General features: G+C 53.4%; 2 protein-coding genes across 5 annotated transcripts in view; one reads left to right on the top strand and one right to left on the bottom strand.

Annotated features, from left to right (window-relative positions):
• LRCH4 (leucine-rich repeats and calponin homology (CH) domain containing 4) overlaps positions 1–6394 on the bottom strand; it is a 12138-nt gene extending 5744 nt beyond the window's left edge. For both annotated transcript variants that reach the window (XM_012639015.1, XM_012639014.1), the window contains exons 1-4: positions 6093–6394; positions 2453–2597; positions 2166–2292; positions 1898–2003 (exon numbers count right to left, since the gene is read on the bottom strand). In XM_012639015.1, the coding sequence (XP_012494469.1) occupies positions 1898–2003; positions 2166–2292; positions 2453–2597; positions 6093–6312 (598 nt within the window). In that variant the 5' untranslated portion in view covers positions 6313–6394. The remainder of the gene's footprint in view (positions 1–1897; positions 2004–2165; positions 2293–2452; positions 2598–6092) is intronic.
• Positions 6395–6537: 143 nt separating this feature from the next.
• Positions 6538–15794, top strand: FBXO24 (F-box protein 24). 3 transcript variants are annotated; one of them, XM_012639008.1, is made up of 10 exons: positions 6538–6875; positions 9059–9157; positions 9252–9435; positions 10397–10635; positions 10846–11080; positions 11730–11888; positions 12154–12275; positions 12531–12662; positions 14671–14841; positions 15181–15794. In XM_012639008.1, the coding sequence occupies exons 1-10, from the start codon at positions 6837–6839 to the stop codon at positions 15541–15543; spliced, it is 1743 nt and encodes a 580-aa protein (XP_012494462.1). In that variant the 5' UTR covers positions 6538–6836; the 3' UTR covers positions 15544–15794. The 3 variants fall into 3 exon arrangements, with proteins under 3 accessions (XP_012494462.1, XP_012494463.1, XP_012494461.1); XM_012639009.1 differs by lacking the exon at positions 6538–6875 and adding an exon at positions 8586–8650; XM_012639007.1 differs by lacking the exon at positions 6538–6875 and adding an exon at positions 8586–8820.
• Positions 15795–16484: the final 690 nt, after the last annotated feature.

Raw genomic sequence — 16484 nt, 5'->3', positions numbered from 1 at the left:
AGTAGCTGGGACTACAGGCATGCGCCACCATGCACGGCTAATTTTTTCTATGTATTTTTAGTTGTCCAATTAATTTCTTTCTAATTTTAGTAAAGACGGGGTCTTGCTCTTGCTCAGGCTGGTTTCAAACTCCTGAGCTCAAACAATCTGCCCGCCTCGGCCTCCCAGAGAGCTCGGATTACAGGCGTGAGCCACCACACCTGGCCATGATTGTAGCTCATTGCAACCTCCAGCTCCCAGGCTCAAGTGATCCTCCTGCCTCAGCCTTCCTCCGAGTAGCTAGGACTGCAGGTACACACCACCATGCCTGGCTAATTTTTTTATTTTTTGTAGAAGTCAAGGTCTTGCTATGTTGCCCAGGCTGGTATTAAACTCCTGGCCTCAAGCGATTTTCCTGCCTTGGCCTCCCGAAGTGCTGGGTATCATCCCAAAGGCATGAGCCACCACGCCAGGCCTACAAGTTCACTCTCTTCCAGGGGTGGGGAAGCTACAGCCTTGGGGCCACATGTGGCATTCTGGATCCTTGAGTGTGGCCTTTTGACCAAATCCAAATTTTACAGAACAAATCCTTTGTTCTGTGCAGTTTTGATTCGGTCGAGGGGCCACACAGGCCCTTGCTGCCTAGCCTTGGCCTGCCTTTCTAGCCACATTCCAGCTGGACTGTGTTCCCTCCCACCTCCACACTTTGCAAATGGTGGCTCCTCTGCCTGGATACAGAAGGATGGAGACATCTCCTTCAAAGGCTGGCTCCTGTTGCACCTGCGCCCACACCTCCAGGTCAAGTTTTCCCCAGGTTCCCCAGGCAGAGCCAGTGCTGCCTCCCCTCCAGCTCTCAGGGCTCTTTAAGCATCCCGCCCTAGCACTTCCCTCTGAATGTCTATCTCTCCCCATTAAGCCATTAGATCCTTAAGTGATGGCCCCAGATCTTAGTCACACCACCCACATCTACCTGGTAGCCACCTAAAACACAGGAAGCACACACACAAAAACTAAGACACAGGAAGCACACGCACAAAAACTGAAACACAGGAAGCACATGCACAAAAAAACAACACTGGCTGAATAAAAGAAGTTATGCCAGCTTTGGAGCAGAGGTTATCAAATGTAGATGCATCTCAATTAGCTTCTTAAATGGGACTGCTTGGGCTCCAGCAGGTAGCCTCAGAATCTCTGAGGAGAAGTCAAAGGGCACTACCTGATTCAGGTGTTTAAGGGCTCCTGCTGGAGTGAGGGGTGACCCTGGTGCTCATGAAGGCCCCTTACAACCTTGAGATTCTACCTGGAGCCGATGCACTCACCTGCTCCCCTTTTTATGCCAGTTTCCACATTTCTAAAATACAGCTAAAAATCCATGCCTTGCCAGCCTCAGACGGTCACTATGGTCAAGATCAAATATGATCATTTACAGTTTATTTTATATACTGCAAAACCCTGGGCAACTAAAACAGGATTCTTCTTTGAAGATTCCTTGCCTGTGACTTCCTCAAGGTAGATACATTATTATCGACTCAATGCTTGTGTCCCCCCAAAATTCATGTTGAAATCCTAACCCCCAAGTGATGGTATTAGGAGGTAAGGCCTTTGGGAGGTAACTTGGGTTATGAGAGTAGAATCCTTATGAATGAGATTAGTGCCCTTATAAAAAAGAACCCAGAGACTGTCTCTGCTCTCTGCCATGTAAGGATATGACGAGAAGTCAGCAGTCTGCAACCCAGAAGAGAGCCCTGACTAGAATCTGACCACAGTAGCACCCTGTTCTTAGACTTCCAGCCTCCAGAACTGTGAGAAATAAATTCCTGTTGTTTATAAGCCACGCAGTCTGTGGTATTTTTGTTACAGCAGCCTAAGCTAAGACACACACACATACACCTCCCCTCCAGTTCTTCATCTTTCTCACCATCAGGCAAGGTGCTGAGCTGGTTTCTCCGAACATTGAGATCCCGCAGGGAGGAGAGGCTGCACAGCTCTGTGGGGAGGGACTGCAACTCATTGCTGCTCACATCCTGAAATTGGGAAAGCAGGTCCTCATAAGACCAGGATCATCAGAAACTGACCCCCTGTCTCTGGCCACCTGCCTTTAGTCCAGCCTTTCCCCAACTTCCCCCCAGAAGGTCCCTGGTGCCTGGCTCAATGTTCTCTCTTTTTGCCCCATTTCCCATCCTCACAAGCTGTCGCAGGCTTCCCAAGGCGCCGATGTCTGGAGGCAGAGCTCCCAGCTTGTTGTTGCTAACAATGAGCACCCGCAGGGGCAGCTGGCAGATGTAGGGTGGCAGCGACGATAGCTGGTTTCGGCTGTGGAAAGGAGAAAGGAAGTGGGCTGGCTCCCCAGGCACGGCATCCCAGCACTACTCTCCTCTCAGAGTCACCGGGAGGGTCACTCCAGGTAGTGTGTATTGGTACTTGAGGCTGAAAAGGACAAGCTCCCCACTATCCCCTGGCTCTGCCTCCCTACCTGAGGTTGAGGTAGGTGAGGGCTGTGAGATTCCCCAAGGCTGGGTTCAGGCATCTCAGACAGTTGTGGTAGAGGCTCAGGCCCTCCAGGGACACCAGCTGGCACGCTGCCTCGGGCACCTCGGGAAACCGGTTCCGGGACAGGTCTAGGAGAAGCAAGTGTCAGAGGAGAGTTGTGGAAAAGCCCAGCCCTAGACAGGAGGACCTTGAATTCCCCTGAGCCAGCTGCCCAGCTCCCTACCCCAGCAGATCTAAAGAATCAGGCCTATAAACGTGGGCTCCCTGGAGAGATAACAAAGCCTTCTGCAAACTGCAGCACGTTCCAAGCATGACCAGAATGGCAAAGGGAAGGCAAAGGCCTTAAGAGTTACCGGGCGGGAGAAACCAAGACTTGGGTGGAGGGGATGCCATGAACACCATTTTCAAATACACAAATGAAGAGCTATCCCAGAAGAGTGGCTGGATTCTATACCTCTTGTGGTTCCTGTTGTTCTGAGATGCCAGGAGAGGTGGAAGGCAAAAGGTCATAGGAGAGGATCAGTACTCACAAGAAAACAGCAAGGTGATAGGCTGGGAGGCTCCAGGAGAGAATATGGAAAACCCCTGGGGAAGACAACTGGGAAAGCCCAACAATCGTCAAGGGCCCTTCCTCTCTACCTCAACCTGTTATCAACACAGGAGAGGAACCACAGGTCACGACATCCTGGCTCTTGAGATTAAATAAGGCCCCTGACATTGGACAACAGTTTTTCACCAGCCTCTTATGACCAGCAAGCCAGGTGCAATAGACTATGACGTTACAGATCTCCAAGGACTGGGAGGGAAAGGCAGGAAGATCAAGCTGGAGATGGGAGCTGACGTCCTCAGGTCCCTCCCATCTGGGCTCCCCTGTGCAGGGGCTGGCCTCCTTCCCTCCCTCTTCCAGCCCCATCAGCCTTCCTCCGCTTCCTCTCTTACTGGCCCAGACCTCAAGAGATCAGCACCCTTGCATGCATCTTGGGCACGAAGAGGAGAGGGTGGAGAGGAGGGCAGAGTCTATTACTACCCCCTTATCTCAAGCAGTAGCTGGCTACCCCAAATGCCAGTAGACAGGCCTCAGGATTCCCCCAGTCCAGAGATACTGAATGCTTGGACCTCCAGAAGCCTGCGTTTCTGTTTCCTCAGCTCAGTCTTTATTGGGAGGGGCCCAGGGCCTGCTGGGGGAAGTCCCAGGCAACAGACCTTGTGTGAGCTTCTTCAAAGGCCTTCCTCAGGGAGGGGCAAGCAAAAGTTGAGAGGAGGGGAAGCTGGGGTATATCCCCCAAGGAAATGAGTCTTGTGACAGGAAATGAAGGAGAAACAATCTGTCAGGTTCTGTCTCTGGTAGGCCCTGTGTTTACCAGGGTGGATGACAGCCCAGTGCTCCAGGAATCACTCTCTCTTTCTCTGTGCCCAACCTTGGTGCATACAGACAGAACCCCTGGCACAGGAGATGACAGTTCCGGAGGGGGTGGGAGGACTGCATCTGGTCCTCCCACCCTCACCCTCCACCTGCCCGCTTTCTCTATGTCCACAAATGTGTGTGTGCATGTGGATGAAGGGGGTGGAGACCAAGTTCTGATGGAGCAGCGGGGAGAAAAGCTAGGAGTGGAAGGGACCCAGGCTGGAGGAGGCAGGGCACAGGGGGCACAGGATGTGGTCTGTGAGAGAATGAATCGCACTTCTCCTTTGCTAAAGCAGCCCCTCCCCCCACCTCAGGATTCTTCCTACTATCAGCCCCCCTGGGAAGGAGTCCAGGGGACATCAGGGACCTGAGCCATAGGAAACATACAGGGAAGACACTCAGAAAGAGCTCAGAAAGCAGAAAGAGCAGGTTCAAATTAATTCGGGCAGCAGAGCACTGAGGTTTTCAGTCTGGTTTGGATGGCAAGGAGATGTGGAGGGCAGGGTATGGGCAACTGTATGTTTTTGTCACTTCCCCTTTCTGCCCCAGGCTATGAGCACCCTGCTTGGGCACAGAAGAAAGATTCTGGGCAAGACAGACCCCACCTGGTCCAGAACCTGGGCCTGGAAAGGACTGAGAGCACAGAGGGGTTCTCAGGAAGCTGGGATCTTCCCACTTCACACAAGCGAACTCACTCCTAGGAGCACTGGCTGCACCCTGAGCCGGAATGTGCTGGGTGAGGAGGGCGGGAGGGGGTAGGAGCTGGGAGGGGCCGGAGAGTTGTGGGTAGTTTTCCCCAAGAGTCCACTCACTGAGACAGAGCCCTAAGGAAGTAAAGAATAACATTTGGTCTTTGTCAAAAAACAAGCAAGGGGGAGAGGAAAGGGAACAGACAGCGAGTGTCACACAGCTGCTGAGGTCAATCTGGAGCTGGGGGTTAGGTGGGGGGTGGGCAGGGACTGGGAGGGATGGGAATGGCTCCTGGGGCTCACCCATTCCCTGAACTCACTCATCAAGTAGTAGGGAAGACAAGTGGCGGTGCTTAAACTGGCTCTCCCCAGAACAACAGGGGAGAGAGACAGTGTCTGTGCCAGCCTGAGTGTGCAGGTGAGCAGGCACCTGCCTGAGGAGAAACGTGCCCCTTCATCCAGCCCCTTGTCCCCTAACCCAGGAGGAGAGGAGGAGGAGTCCCTCTCACCCACCAGCCTGGGCTGGGGTGGCGCTTGGGGAATGCGGTGGTACTCCTCCCCTCTCCTGATCCCCACCCACTAGCTGCCAGCCCAAGGTCATAGGCTGCCTCCTGAGCAGCTGAGGCCTGACTCACCTGTCATAAAGGAGTCCCCCCTACACACCATCCTGAAACACCAGGGACGAGAGAGCATGATTAGAGGGATCTGTGAGTGGGGGAGTGGAAGGATAGTGCTCATCTCTCCAGCACTCCCAGCTATGAGATAAGATTTCCTTCCTTTCAGCAACTGCCTCCTGTCCCTCCCCTGAGGGAAAATAGAAACTAAAATGGGAATTCTAGGGTCCCTATGAGGTCACAGGCTCAACAGTGACCTCATACATACAGGAAGGAGGAGGAGTCTCAGATAAGGGGGTCAGGGATAATAGGCAGGAGCTCAGGGAGAAAAGTGTTAGGGGAGGTAGACTTGCTTCTTTCCCATAGGCAGGCTGGGTGAAGAGTGGAGCGGGCCAGTGACCTTACGGGGTGGCACTACGGCAAAGTAAGCAGAAACATCAGGTGTGAGGAGCAATCCATGGGAAGAGGGTGCCCGGGGCTGCTCGGATCTCGGTGGAACGAGAGAAGGAGTTGGAGACAAGGAAGAGGGAGAGAACTGAATGGTTAGAGGAGCTCATGGGGTCTGCTTTATGGACCGATCAGAGCTGAGGTCGAAGAGATCATGCAAATAAATCAACCACATGAGAGGCGGGACCATTCTACAGGTGTGCAGATACGCAAATAAGGAGAAGGGGGGAATCTCTCACAACGCTCGGCCAGAGACGCTGGACGTTCTGTGTAAACCAGAAATGCGTTCATTGTCTAGTGGTTCTTAAAGCAGGGAGGGGGTGGTCGCAGGCTTATGCCAATCAGGAGGGGCCAGAAGCCCGACGGCCAGGTAAGGGGCGGACCAGACTCCCGGGATGGGCGGGGAACAAACGGGGGCGGGGCTATGCAAATAAGGGTCCCGGTCGGGCCCGGGCTGGGCGCACTCACCAGCCTGGGTAATGTCTGACAGGTCGTAGCTGCGGGCCGCGCCCCGGGGGAAGTGCTTCAAGCGCCGGTTAGACAGGTTCAGGGTTCCGGTGGCCACGGCCTCCTCTAGGGCCCGCTCTGCACTGCGGCTCCCGGGCAGACCCGGAGACCCTGACACAGAGGTCGTGGCCGCCGCCTCCTCACCCCCGGCGGCGAGAGGAGCCGCTACCGCCGCCGCCATCCGCTCCCGGCGGCTCCCGCTGCCTGACTGACGGGACCGGCCGTCCCTCCTTCCCCCTCCCCCTCCTTGGAGCCGCCGTAGTCGCCTCAAGGGGGAGGAAGCGAGGTCAGGGACCCGGCGGACCAATCGTGGTTCCGAGACGCATCAGAAGCGGCTAATCAGAACCCGCCGGGGGGGTGGAGCCTCCAGGCCTGGAGCCTGGCGAGAGAAGGGAGGGGGAGTAGAATGGAGCGCTCGCCAACGGCCGTCTCTCCAGGCCGTCCCGCCCCGCGCCACCGCATCCAATCACAATGCTTAGGGCTGGAGATGGAGCCAATCAGGTCCAACCAGGAGGCGGGGACTCTGGCGCTCAACTAGAAGGGATAGAAGCCGAGAGACTGCAAGCATCGAGCGCCTACCCTTTTCCAACGAAGACCAATCGCAAGCCAGATACAGGCGAGTGACTGTCAAGAAGGCCAATTAAGGCCTCCGGAGGGAACCTGGCCCGGTCTCTTCTCTGAGGAAAGGCTCTACCTACCAATAGCATGGGCGAGAAGGCGGTCCCTTCGCTAAGGAGGAGGCGGGTGAGCTAGAACTTTGAGACTGAGGTAAAAAATGTGAGCGCGGGGCGCTGGGCCGACTGGGAGCGCAGTGCGGGTCTGGAGTAGCGAGTGCGAGCCGGACGTGTTAGGGAGCTAGCCAGCGTCGAGGGCATGAGCTCGAAAGGAGCCAGGTGACTGCCCGAAGCCAGTGTGCAGGCGGTTGTCGCAGCTGAAGGGGTCGGGCAGGCTATTTCCGGCTGCGGGGGCTGAGGTCCTGTAAGAGTCTCAGGACTCTCGGGCTGGGGACGGACGGGCGGCTTCCCAGAACCTGGAGACGCCCGGCTCGCGGAGGACTGAGTAGGTGGAGTGTTGCCCGGCCTGCCAGCCTCACCAGAGGAGCTCTCGTAGGCAGGAATTGAGACAACCAAACCTGGAGACTTCAGAGGCTTAGAAAGGACCTCTTAGAACACGTAAAACAAGCCCTTCGTTTTACGGATGGAGAAACTGAGGCAGAGTGAAGTTGATGAATTAGCAAGAGCAAACAGCAAGTTCCTGACAGCTGGCCCTAGAAGCCAGGTCTCAATCCTCCACGCAGAGCCCTTCCCCATCCCCTCAGCTTTCACAGGGGACTTTTTCTATTCACAACCTCTTGTTTGCCTCCTGGAGTGAAATAGAGTGATTAAAGGGGACCCAAATGCAAGAGGAAGCGGAAAATACTTTTTCTGTCCACTTAGAAATCTTAACTTCCTTTGTAGTGGCATAAGTCCCATAGTCCCCATAGTGACCATGAGAGATAGTTGCCCAGCCACAAGGAACTTAAGTTGCTTTCTCCTAAGGCACATCTCAGATGTTGATATTCCTAAACAGTTATTAAATTATTAAAATTCCATCTTAGGTATCCCAATTGCGCTGTTTGCTAGTCACCATACATACGGGAGTTTGATGGGGTGGCCAGCCTGTTAGCACAGTGAATAAATGGATCTGTGCTACGTGCAGGGAGGGCCGGTTGTCCTGCAGGACTGGGTTTCCTCTGAGCTCCAGCAAGAGCCAGCTATTCCTTGGATTAGTTGGTGCAGATATTCTGCCTGGACATGGACAGGCCCAACCCCAGCCTCTGCTGTTTCTTCTCACAGATGTCACTTCTTGTAAAATGCAGCTACTAGTGGAGATTCTGGAAGAGATCCTAAGCTTTCAGAGTAAATCCATCCCTTTCTCCCACCTTAATAGGTTGCCCTTCATACTTGCAATGGTGTCACTGTCCCCCAGGAAAGCAGTCTGCTTTTGGAAGTGTTTTGCAAGAGCCTGTAGAATTTGTGTTGAATTGTACCCACTGTCATCTGGTGCATGCTTTTGTGAGCTAAGTGGTCATTAGCACCTTTCCCTCTTACCTGTCAAACTGAGTTTATACTTTTTATTTATTTATTTTGAGGTAATACTCTTGAGCTACAAATCTCTGGAGGCCCCAGCCTGCTGAGATATGAAGAATTCACCAGTGTTTTTCTGCAGAGTTAGTGCTAAAAGAGCCTCAAGTGGGAAAACCTCCTACTACTCCCTGAAAGTAAAGGCCTCATCTACTAGTAGTTCACACTTTATTTCTCCAGTAGAATGCATATCCCTGGAGCCTTCAAGAGGGCTTGAGATGAGTTAGAACCCAGGAGCTGTCTAAGAGATAATTTCCCGGGCAAGGTTAAGGAGAATATGTCACAGTGGCTGGACAGTGAGGTCACAGAGAGGTTTGTTTGTCCCAGACTCCATGGGGGAGGGGCCTAGGAGGCAGAGGAGCCCCAGAGGTCCCCCAACCCCAGGAAGGGGACATGGTGTGGGAAAGGCAGCAGGGACAGGGGCCAGGGAGCTGAGTACGGGGGGCCAAGGGTCCTGGAGAGATGAGGGCAGGAGCAGGGAGGGGGCAGTCAGGATGGTGAGGAGAAGCCGGAGACGGAAGCTGCCAAAATTCACCGGGCTGTGCGGACGGGAGGAGGGGCTCAGGGTGAGGGAGGTGACCACAAGAGATCTGGGAGGGGTTTTTTAGAGCAGCTGGGCCAAGGAACAAGGCAGACAGGGAGGGATGGCCTGTGGACCTGGAGAGAGAGATGGGAGGATTTGACAGCACCAAGCTGGAGTCAGATGAGCCCCAAGATAGGAGTTGACGAAAGATGGGCTGAGAGAAGGAGAAGAAAAGGTGGAACCCTCACGGAACCCCTATACTCCCCTTTCTCCTTGGGTAGGTGAAGCGGAGCTGCCCTTCTTGTGGCCCAGAGCCTGGGGGTGAAGAGAAGAAGGGGAGAGGGAACCCAATTTCTTTTCAGTTGTTCCCCCCAGAGCTGGTGAGTCCTGGGGGAATATTGAGAGTAATAGGACTGGGGGCCGGACCACAGAGGGGCTGCCGATGACCCCCTGCTTCCTCCCTCTTGCCCCCAGGTGGAGCACATCGTCTCATTCCTCCCAGTTAGAGATGTAGTCGCCCTAGGCCAGACCTGCCACTATTTCCACGAAGTGTGTGATGCTGAGGGCGTGTGGAGGCGCATCTGTCGCAGGCTCAGTCCACGCCTCCGAGAGCAGGGTTCTGGGGTCCGGCCCTGGAAGAGAGCTGCCATTCTTAACTGTATACCTTCACCTGAACCTCCATTTCCCCTGGCCTTTGTCCTCCCTATCCTTCCTGCTCTGTAAAATTGCCTGATGACCTCTGCACTCCCAGCCAACCTTCCAGGGCCCTCTTCTCTGAAGAAACGTCCAATTCAAACATACTCCATGGAGTACTTCTTCCAAGTCTCTGGAGCCACCCTCCAATAGATGCCCCACCCACAGCCCCTATTAGCATCCCTGCCAAGTCTTTCTCTGTATTCATACTGTTCCCAATCTTACCCTAGATGCAGCCCCCACTCCCCAAACATGGAGTTTTCCCTCCTCTAAACGAGGGTTTCTCAACTGTGTCACTATTGACATTTTGGGTGAAATAATTCTTTGTTGTAGGGGGCTGTCCTGTCCATTGTAGGATGTTTAGCAGTATCTCTGGCCTCTACCCACTAGATGCCAGTAGCAACTACTGTGACAACTACTGTGACAACTAGTGTCCCCTGGGGGACAAAATCACCCCCAGCTTAAGAACCATGTTCTAAACTCCTTCCCCTTCAGGGAGTCCCTATCCAATTACTTCCTTTCACTCACTGGGAGAAGAGGAATCCAGATAGCAGATCTAGAGCTGAGGGTGACAAAGGATGACTGGCCTTCCTTGGTCATTCCTTTTCCCTCCTCTTTCTGCCTCTTTTCTGTATCTCTATTTTATTTCCCTTAATGTCTCTGATGCAAGGTTGGACCAAAGAGGTGCTCCCTAAGAAGCATGTATATGGCCCTGGGCTGAGGTGGGGCAGAAACTAAAGTTCACACATGGGGTATAATCCAGTCTTTCTTTTCACATCTCTTTTGGAAGGGGTCTGTTCCCTAGTCCTGGGGACAGGGAAGAGCTAAGTACCAAGACGTCTGAGAAATCTAGTTTGCCCAAGCTCTGACTCATCTCCCTTTCGTCATTTCCATCCCTTAAACCTTCCTCTCCTTCCCTCTTCCAGACACAAAGGGCCTGTATTTCCAGGCATTTGGAGGTCGCCGCCGCTGTCTCAGCAAGAGCGTGGCCCCACTGCTAGCCCATGGCTACCGCCGCTTCTTACCTACAAAGGACCACGTCTTCATTCTCGACTATGTGGGAAGCCTCTTCTTCCTCAAAAATGCCCTGGTCTCCTCCACCCTTGGCCAGATCCAGTGGAAGCGGGCCTGCCGTTATGTTGTGTTGTGTCGCGGAGCCAAGGATGTGAGTAGCAGAACCCTGGCAGCTGAGAACCCACCCCTCCTCCAATGACCCAGGCCCCCACCAGTCCTGAGGAGTCTTTCTCAGGACATCTGCCCTCCCACACCAGGAACCTGAAAACAAGTCCTCATTTCCCAACCCAGGACCCAAGTATCTGTCTCATCTGCTGCAGGATCCAGTTGCCCCAGCCTCATTCCCATCCTCTTCCCACAGTTTGCCTCAGACCCAAGATGTGACACAGTTTACCGTAAATACCTCTACGTCTTGGCCACACGGGAGCAGCCTGGGGTGGTAGGCACAACCGGCAGCCGGGCCTGCGACTGTGTTGAGGTCTATCTGCAGTCCAGTGGGCAGCGGGTCTTCAAGATGACATTCCACCACTCCATGAGCTTCAAACAGATTGTACTCGTTGGTCAGGAGACCCAGCGGGCTCTACTGCTCCTCACAGGTGTGGCCTAAAGCAGTGGTTTGCAAATTGCTTCCTGCAGATTCTTCAGGCCCTGCCACAGGAGAGTGGGTGGGAAGCCTCTCCAGCAGGGTTCTGCATGCCACCTCACCCTGGTTTCAATCCAGATAGCTATGTTTTTGTCTGTCTTCTAGTCTAGGATTCTGCATAATGTTTCATGTGAATAAAGAGCCCTGCTGCCAAAAAAATAGTTTGGAAACCACTGCTCTAGTGAATGCCTGATTTTTAAAATTCTAATCTCCCCAACCTCCATGCCAGGCACCTCATTTTATTACCCAAAACTATTTCCCACTTTCCCAGTGTCCTCTATGCCTGACTACACCCCTAAGCCCGAGACCCTGTAGATTTCTGAGTGCTAAGAAGGGCCTTAAATCCCTAGATCTCTCACTCAAATTGGATTCTGCCAAATCTAACTGCTAGGTTTTCTCTCCCTCTCCTCTCTTGCCAGGGTCTGGGGGACTTTGAGGTCACATGTCCCTTATCTCATCTCTACCCTTTTTCTTCCATCCCCACTGTAGGGCAGTAAATGTTTCATCCCAAATAGCTTAGGGAGTCTATTAGGATGTTAATGTGGATATTGTAGAGTCCCCTCCCCAACATAATTGTCTGTCTTGGCTCCCACCACCCCCAGAGGAAGGAAAGATCTACTCTTTGGTAGTGAACGAAACCCAGCTGGACCAGCCACGTTCCTACACAGTTCAGCTGGCCCTGAGGAAGGTGTCCCGTTGCCTGCCTCACCTACGTGTGGCCTGCATGGCTTCCAACCAGAGCAGTACCCTCTACATCACAGGTAAGAACCACCTGCCTTCCTCTCAGTTCCCCAACCTTGGACAGACCCGCCAAATACTGATACCCCTCACCCTTATTCAAGCTCTTCGGTGAACCCTTTAGGGCACCCTAGTGAAAAGATGTGTTTAGGTTCCCAGGCATCATAGCTGATGCATTTCTAGTGGGTGTGAGACTCCCTGGATCTTGGAGTTTTTGTCCCAGGTGGGGCTTTATCCCTAGGAAATGGGTGCCCAAAGCTGCTGAGCTGAGGGCTCCTGACCCCCCAGACCAGGGGGGAGTGTATTTTGAGGTGCATACCCCAGGGGTGTATCGTGATCTCTTTGGGACCCTTCAAGCCTTTGACCCCCTGGACCAGCAGATGCCGCTTGCTCTCTCACTGCCAGCCAAGGTAGGATCCTGGAGGGATGGGGCAGACCAGAGGGGTGGGGCTTTAGGGATTGGAAGGTACTGAGGGTTTGAAATATGAGCAGGAATCAAATGATTTATCAGGAGGGACAGGGGACCCAGGGAGAGGGCTAACATAGAGGGCATGGCCAAAAGAGATTAGCTGGGAATGGCATGTTAGTGGTTGGGAGATTACAGAGCTCAGAATTCCTCTGGAGGGAACTGAATGCCCACCTCCCATTTCTAACTTACCTCCTAGATTCTTTTCTGTGCTCTTGGCTACAATCACCTTGGCCTGGTGGATGAATTTGGCCGAATATTTATGCAGGGAAATAACAGATATGGGCAGCTGGGAACAGGGGACAAAATGGACCGAGGGGAACCTACACAGGTAAGACTATTTCCCAGAAACTCCCTCTTCCTTCAGTTCCCTAACCCCTGGATCTGTGTACTTCTCCAATTTCCATAGAATCCACTTTCTACTCCCCAGGAAAGTTAAGCCAGTCAGTACGTAATGCCTGTGGGACTTTTGCAGGTTTTACCCAGGGTTGGCACTGTGAAGTCGGTTCTGTGCAGTGCACGCTGTTAAGTGCAATAGGGATTTAGTGAAGGGGTGGGGGCTAGAGTAACTAGAAGAGGTGAGATGTGAGCAGGGCCTCGTGGGTTTTAGTATTCAGGTGGGGTAGGAAAAGACATTCCATGGGGATAGGGGCGGGGAAAAAGCTTGCATGTACCTGGGACATTGACAAGACTGGCCTGACCAAAGCACAGAGGGAGCATTAGGAATCAGTGAGATATGGGGTGGTATAAGTGAGCACAAGCCTGGAGAGGTAGAGATTTAGGGAAGAGTTACTGCAAGTTCTGGAGCAGAAGGCAGTCCCCAAGGGGTGACTGATAACATGTCAGCTGGCCTTAGTGCACAGGAGGGAGAGTGGAAGCCCACTGGGAGGCTGTTGACTGATGTCAGCAATTGAGACAAGGGCCTGGGGCTAGTACCACAGCAGCAAGAATGGAAAGGAATGAATGTAGGGGATGTTTTGGAAGATAACGAACAGGTCCTCAAAACCCATTACATGTAAGAAGAAGGATATAAGACAACGCTGGCTCCGGAAGAAAGATGTTATCACCAACAAACATGAGATTTGGAAAGGGATGTTGGTTTGAGGAAAAAGAGTGTGAATTTGGACTTTCTGCAGTGAGAGTAAAACACTAAATTGGAAATGTCTAGCTGGCAATTAGATTCCAAATTGGAACAAGGTTGAAAGAACAAAAATAGAGATAGAGGAGCAACTGTGGGCAGTACCCCCATTGTAGGCAGGGGGTGACGAAGAGATGCTTCTGAGCTAAGAGGCACACCCCTCTAACGCCATATCCTAGAAGCCACGGGAGCAGGAAGCTTCAGACAGGGTGGGTGGAAGGGTGGTTAATGGTGACAGTGTGACAACACTGTAGAAGTAAATTTACTGACATGGTGGTCATGCAATATTTTTAGATGAAAAAACATTTATGAAATGGTTTACAAAGTACATCCCATTTTTGTTTAAAAATACATAACTCATGTGTTTGTTTAAGCAATAGTTAAGACTATCTAGCAAGATGTTAATGGTGGTGGGATTTCCGGTGATTTTTTAATTTCTGCTTGCCAATATTTTGTAAGTTTCCTATAATGACCATAAATTACTTATCTGTGTCTTCAGAATTAAAGCACTAACAGTGTCAGGAGAATGAGCGTGCAGGAGAGGCCCTGGGATTTAGCATCTGGGAGGTCAAATGCCTTTGAAGAGAGCGTATCAGTAGCGTAGTAGGGAGAGAAGCCAGATCACAAGGAGGTTCAGGAAAGACTGCCTGTGGTAAGGAACAAGAATTTGGTCAACCTCAGAGTGGTCATGTAGCCAACCATGCTGCTTAAAAGAGAGAGATAGGAGGCAGCTGGCATCAGATGGAAATGTTTTCTTGAAATAGGGTTGCCATTTTGGAAGAGAATGATGTGACAAATTGAAAATGCTAGAAAAGGAAGGTCCTTCCTTGGGGGTACTAACCTGGAATTGCACCAGGAGGGAGAGGGGCCTTAACCCTGGGGAAGAAGAAGGCTAGTCCTCCCCCGAGGCTGGAAGGCAGGATGAGAGGACTGGCACAGACACTTGGGCTGAGAATGAGGGGCTAGATAGCAGGCCCTGGCCTCAGGCAAGGGGCTTATTTTCTGGGGAGCAAAGATGAGGTACAAACAGAAGTACGAAACCCCACATGGCCAGACTCTTGGGGGCTGCAGGGGTCGGCAGGGCAGACCTCTTCCTTCCCTAGTTTACATTCTGCCTGAGTCTTCCAGTCACCCTTCTCAGGCCTGGGTCCCCCAGTCCCTTGGTGTCTTCCACTCAGGGACCCTGGCCATGTATCCTCAGGTACCTTATCTGCAATGTCCCATTGCCCTGTGGTGCGGCCTCAACCACTCCCTGGTGCTGAGCCAGGGCTCGGACTTCAGCAAGGAGCTGCTGGGCTGCGGCTGTGGGGCTGGGGGCCGCCTCCCCGGCTGGCCTAAGGGAAGTGCCTCCTTTGTCAAGCTCCACATCAAGGTCAGAGCAGGGTCAGACACATGGGCAACCAGGGGAGGCAACAGCAATAGAGCCAGGTAGCCCACAGGGCTGTAGCTGGGACTCCTGCAGGGACCCAGGGGTCCCATTACCCCAGCACCATCCCACCTCCCTTTCCTGCCACGCAGCACAGCTCTCTCCCTTAGCAGACCCTGCTGGCCTCATCCGACCTCACATGACCCTGGGACTTAGCCAGCTGTAGCTCACTTGCTGGCTCAGGGCTGGTCTGAGAGGGAAGAACATAACAGGCGGGTTAGCCCGAGCTCCCTGGGACCCCTGCAATGACAGGCCCACTCAGCCACGCCTCTTCTCTCCTCCAAGGTCCCTTTGTGCGCCTGCTCCCTCTGCTCCACCCGAGAGTGCCTCTACATGCTGTCCAGCCATGACATCGAGCACAACCCCTCCTATCGGGACCTGCCAGCCAGCAGGGTGGTGGGGACTCCGGAGCCCAGCCCAGGGGCCGGAGCACCCCAGGACCCTGGGGGGGCGGCCCGGGCCTGCGAGGAGTACCTCAGCCAGATCCACAGTTGCCCTACATTGCAGGACCGCATGGAGAAGATGAAGGAGATCGTGGGCTGGATGCCCTTGATGGCTGCACAGAAGGATTTCTTCTGGGAGGCCCTGGACATGCTGCAGAGGGCTGCTGGAGGGGGTGGCCCAGGCCCTCCACCCCCTGAGAGCTGACCCCTCTCTCCTAGCCTCACCCCTGGAGGGAGTCTGGCCCTGGGCCAGGGGCTAAGGAGAGCTGGAACGGTAGCAATGAATACTGTGTGTGCATGGGGTGGGGTCATGGGGGGTGAGGACTGCCAGACATGCCAGGGTAGGGCAGGAAACTGTTTTGTAAAATGTTCAGGGGGCTGCCCAGGAGGGGCCCCCAACCTGACTATCATGGACAAGAGATTTGATGGACAAATAGAATAAAAGGCTGAAGCGAGGCCCAGTTTGGAAGCCTGGGGCCTGGGAGGGACGTTGGGCAGGGGCAGGTGGGTGAGGGAGGGCAGAATACAAACTGCTGTAGCTCTCAGTTGTTGCAGAGCTGAAGGCACCTGAACCCTCCAGCTTCACTGTCCCCTTCCAAGAGGCCACCCAGCCTTTTTGACTTGGAAGTCCTGGCCCCACCTTCTGGAACAACTCTGTCAGCCTATACTACTTGGATCCCCTGCTTGGATCCTCTGTCTACCAGACTTATCCCATCGTGGAGTGACCACTTCCTTCTGACCCCAGAAAGCATCCCACCCATTTTCCTCATTCCTGTGTTGTCAACCCTGCTCTGCTGTTACCTCCTGGGCATGGTCTCATTTGTCCTTTCCCCCTGACTTTTTCTGCCTCTTCCTCAGTTACAGGGACATTCCCTTTATCCACATGCCATGCCTCCCTGCCCCTCTCCTGTACCTTCAGATATCTGGGAGAGAAAACGAGTGAGCAGAATTCTTTCTCCTTGGCCTAGCCTGGCCCAGGTGTGGAGAGAAGGCAGTAGTGATTTGAAGCAGAAAACAAGCTGGGGTCGGGGTGGCCCGGAAGGGGGTGAGTGATTAGGGATCGAGAGTCTAAGGAAGCACTTCTTCTGGTGCCCAGGAAGCAGGGAGTGGGGAGGCTCCGGGGCTGAGGGAGCCTCACAAGGCCCC

The sequence above is a fragment of the Propithecus coquereli genome, unplaced genomic scaffold (genome assembly GCF_000956105.1).
Source record: "Propithecus coquereli isolate 6110/MARCELLA unplaced genomic scaffold, Pcoq_1.0 Scaffold137, whole genome shotgun sequence".
NCBI classification, from domain to species: domain Eukaryota; kingdom Metazoa; phylum Chordata; class Mammalia; order Primates; family Indriidae; genus Propithecus; species Propithecus coquereli.
Note: the sequence above shows the minus strand (reverse complement) of the source record. Positions and strands in the feature narration are given on the sequence as shown.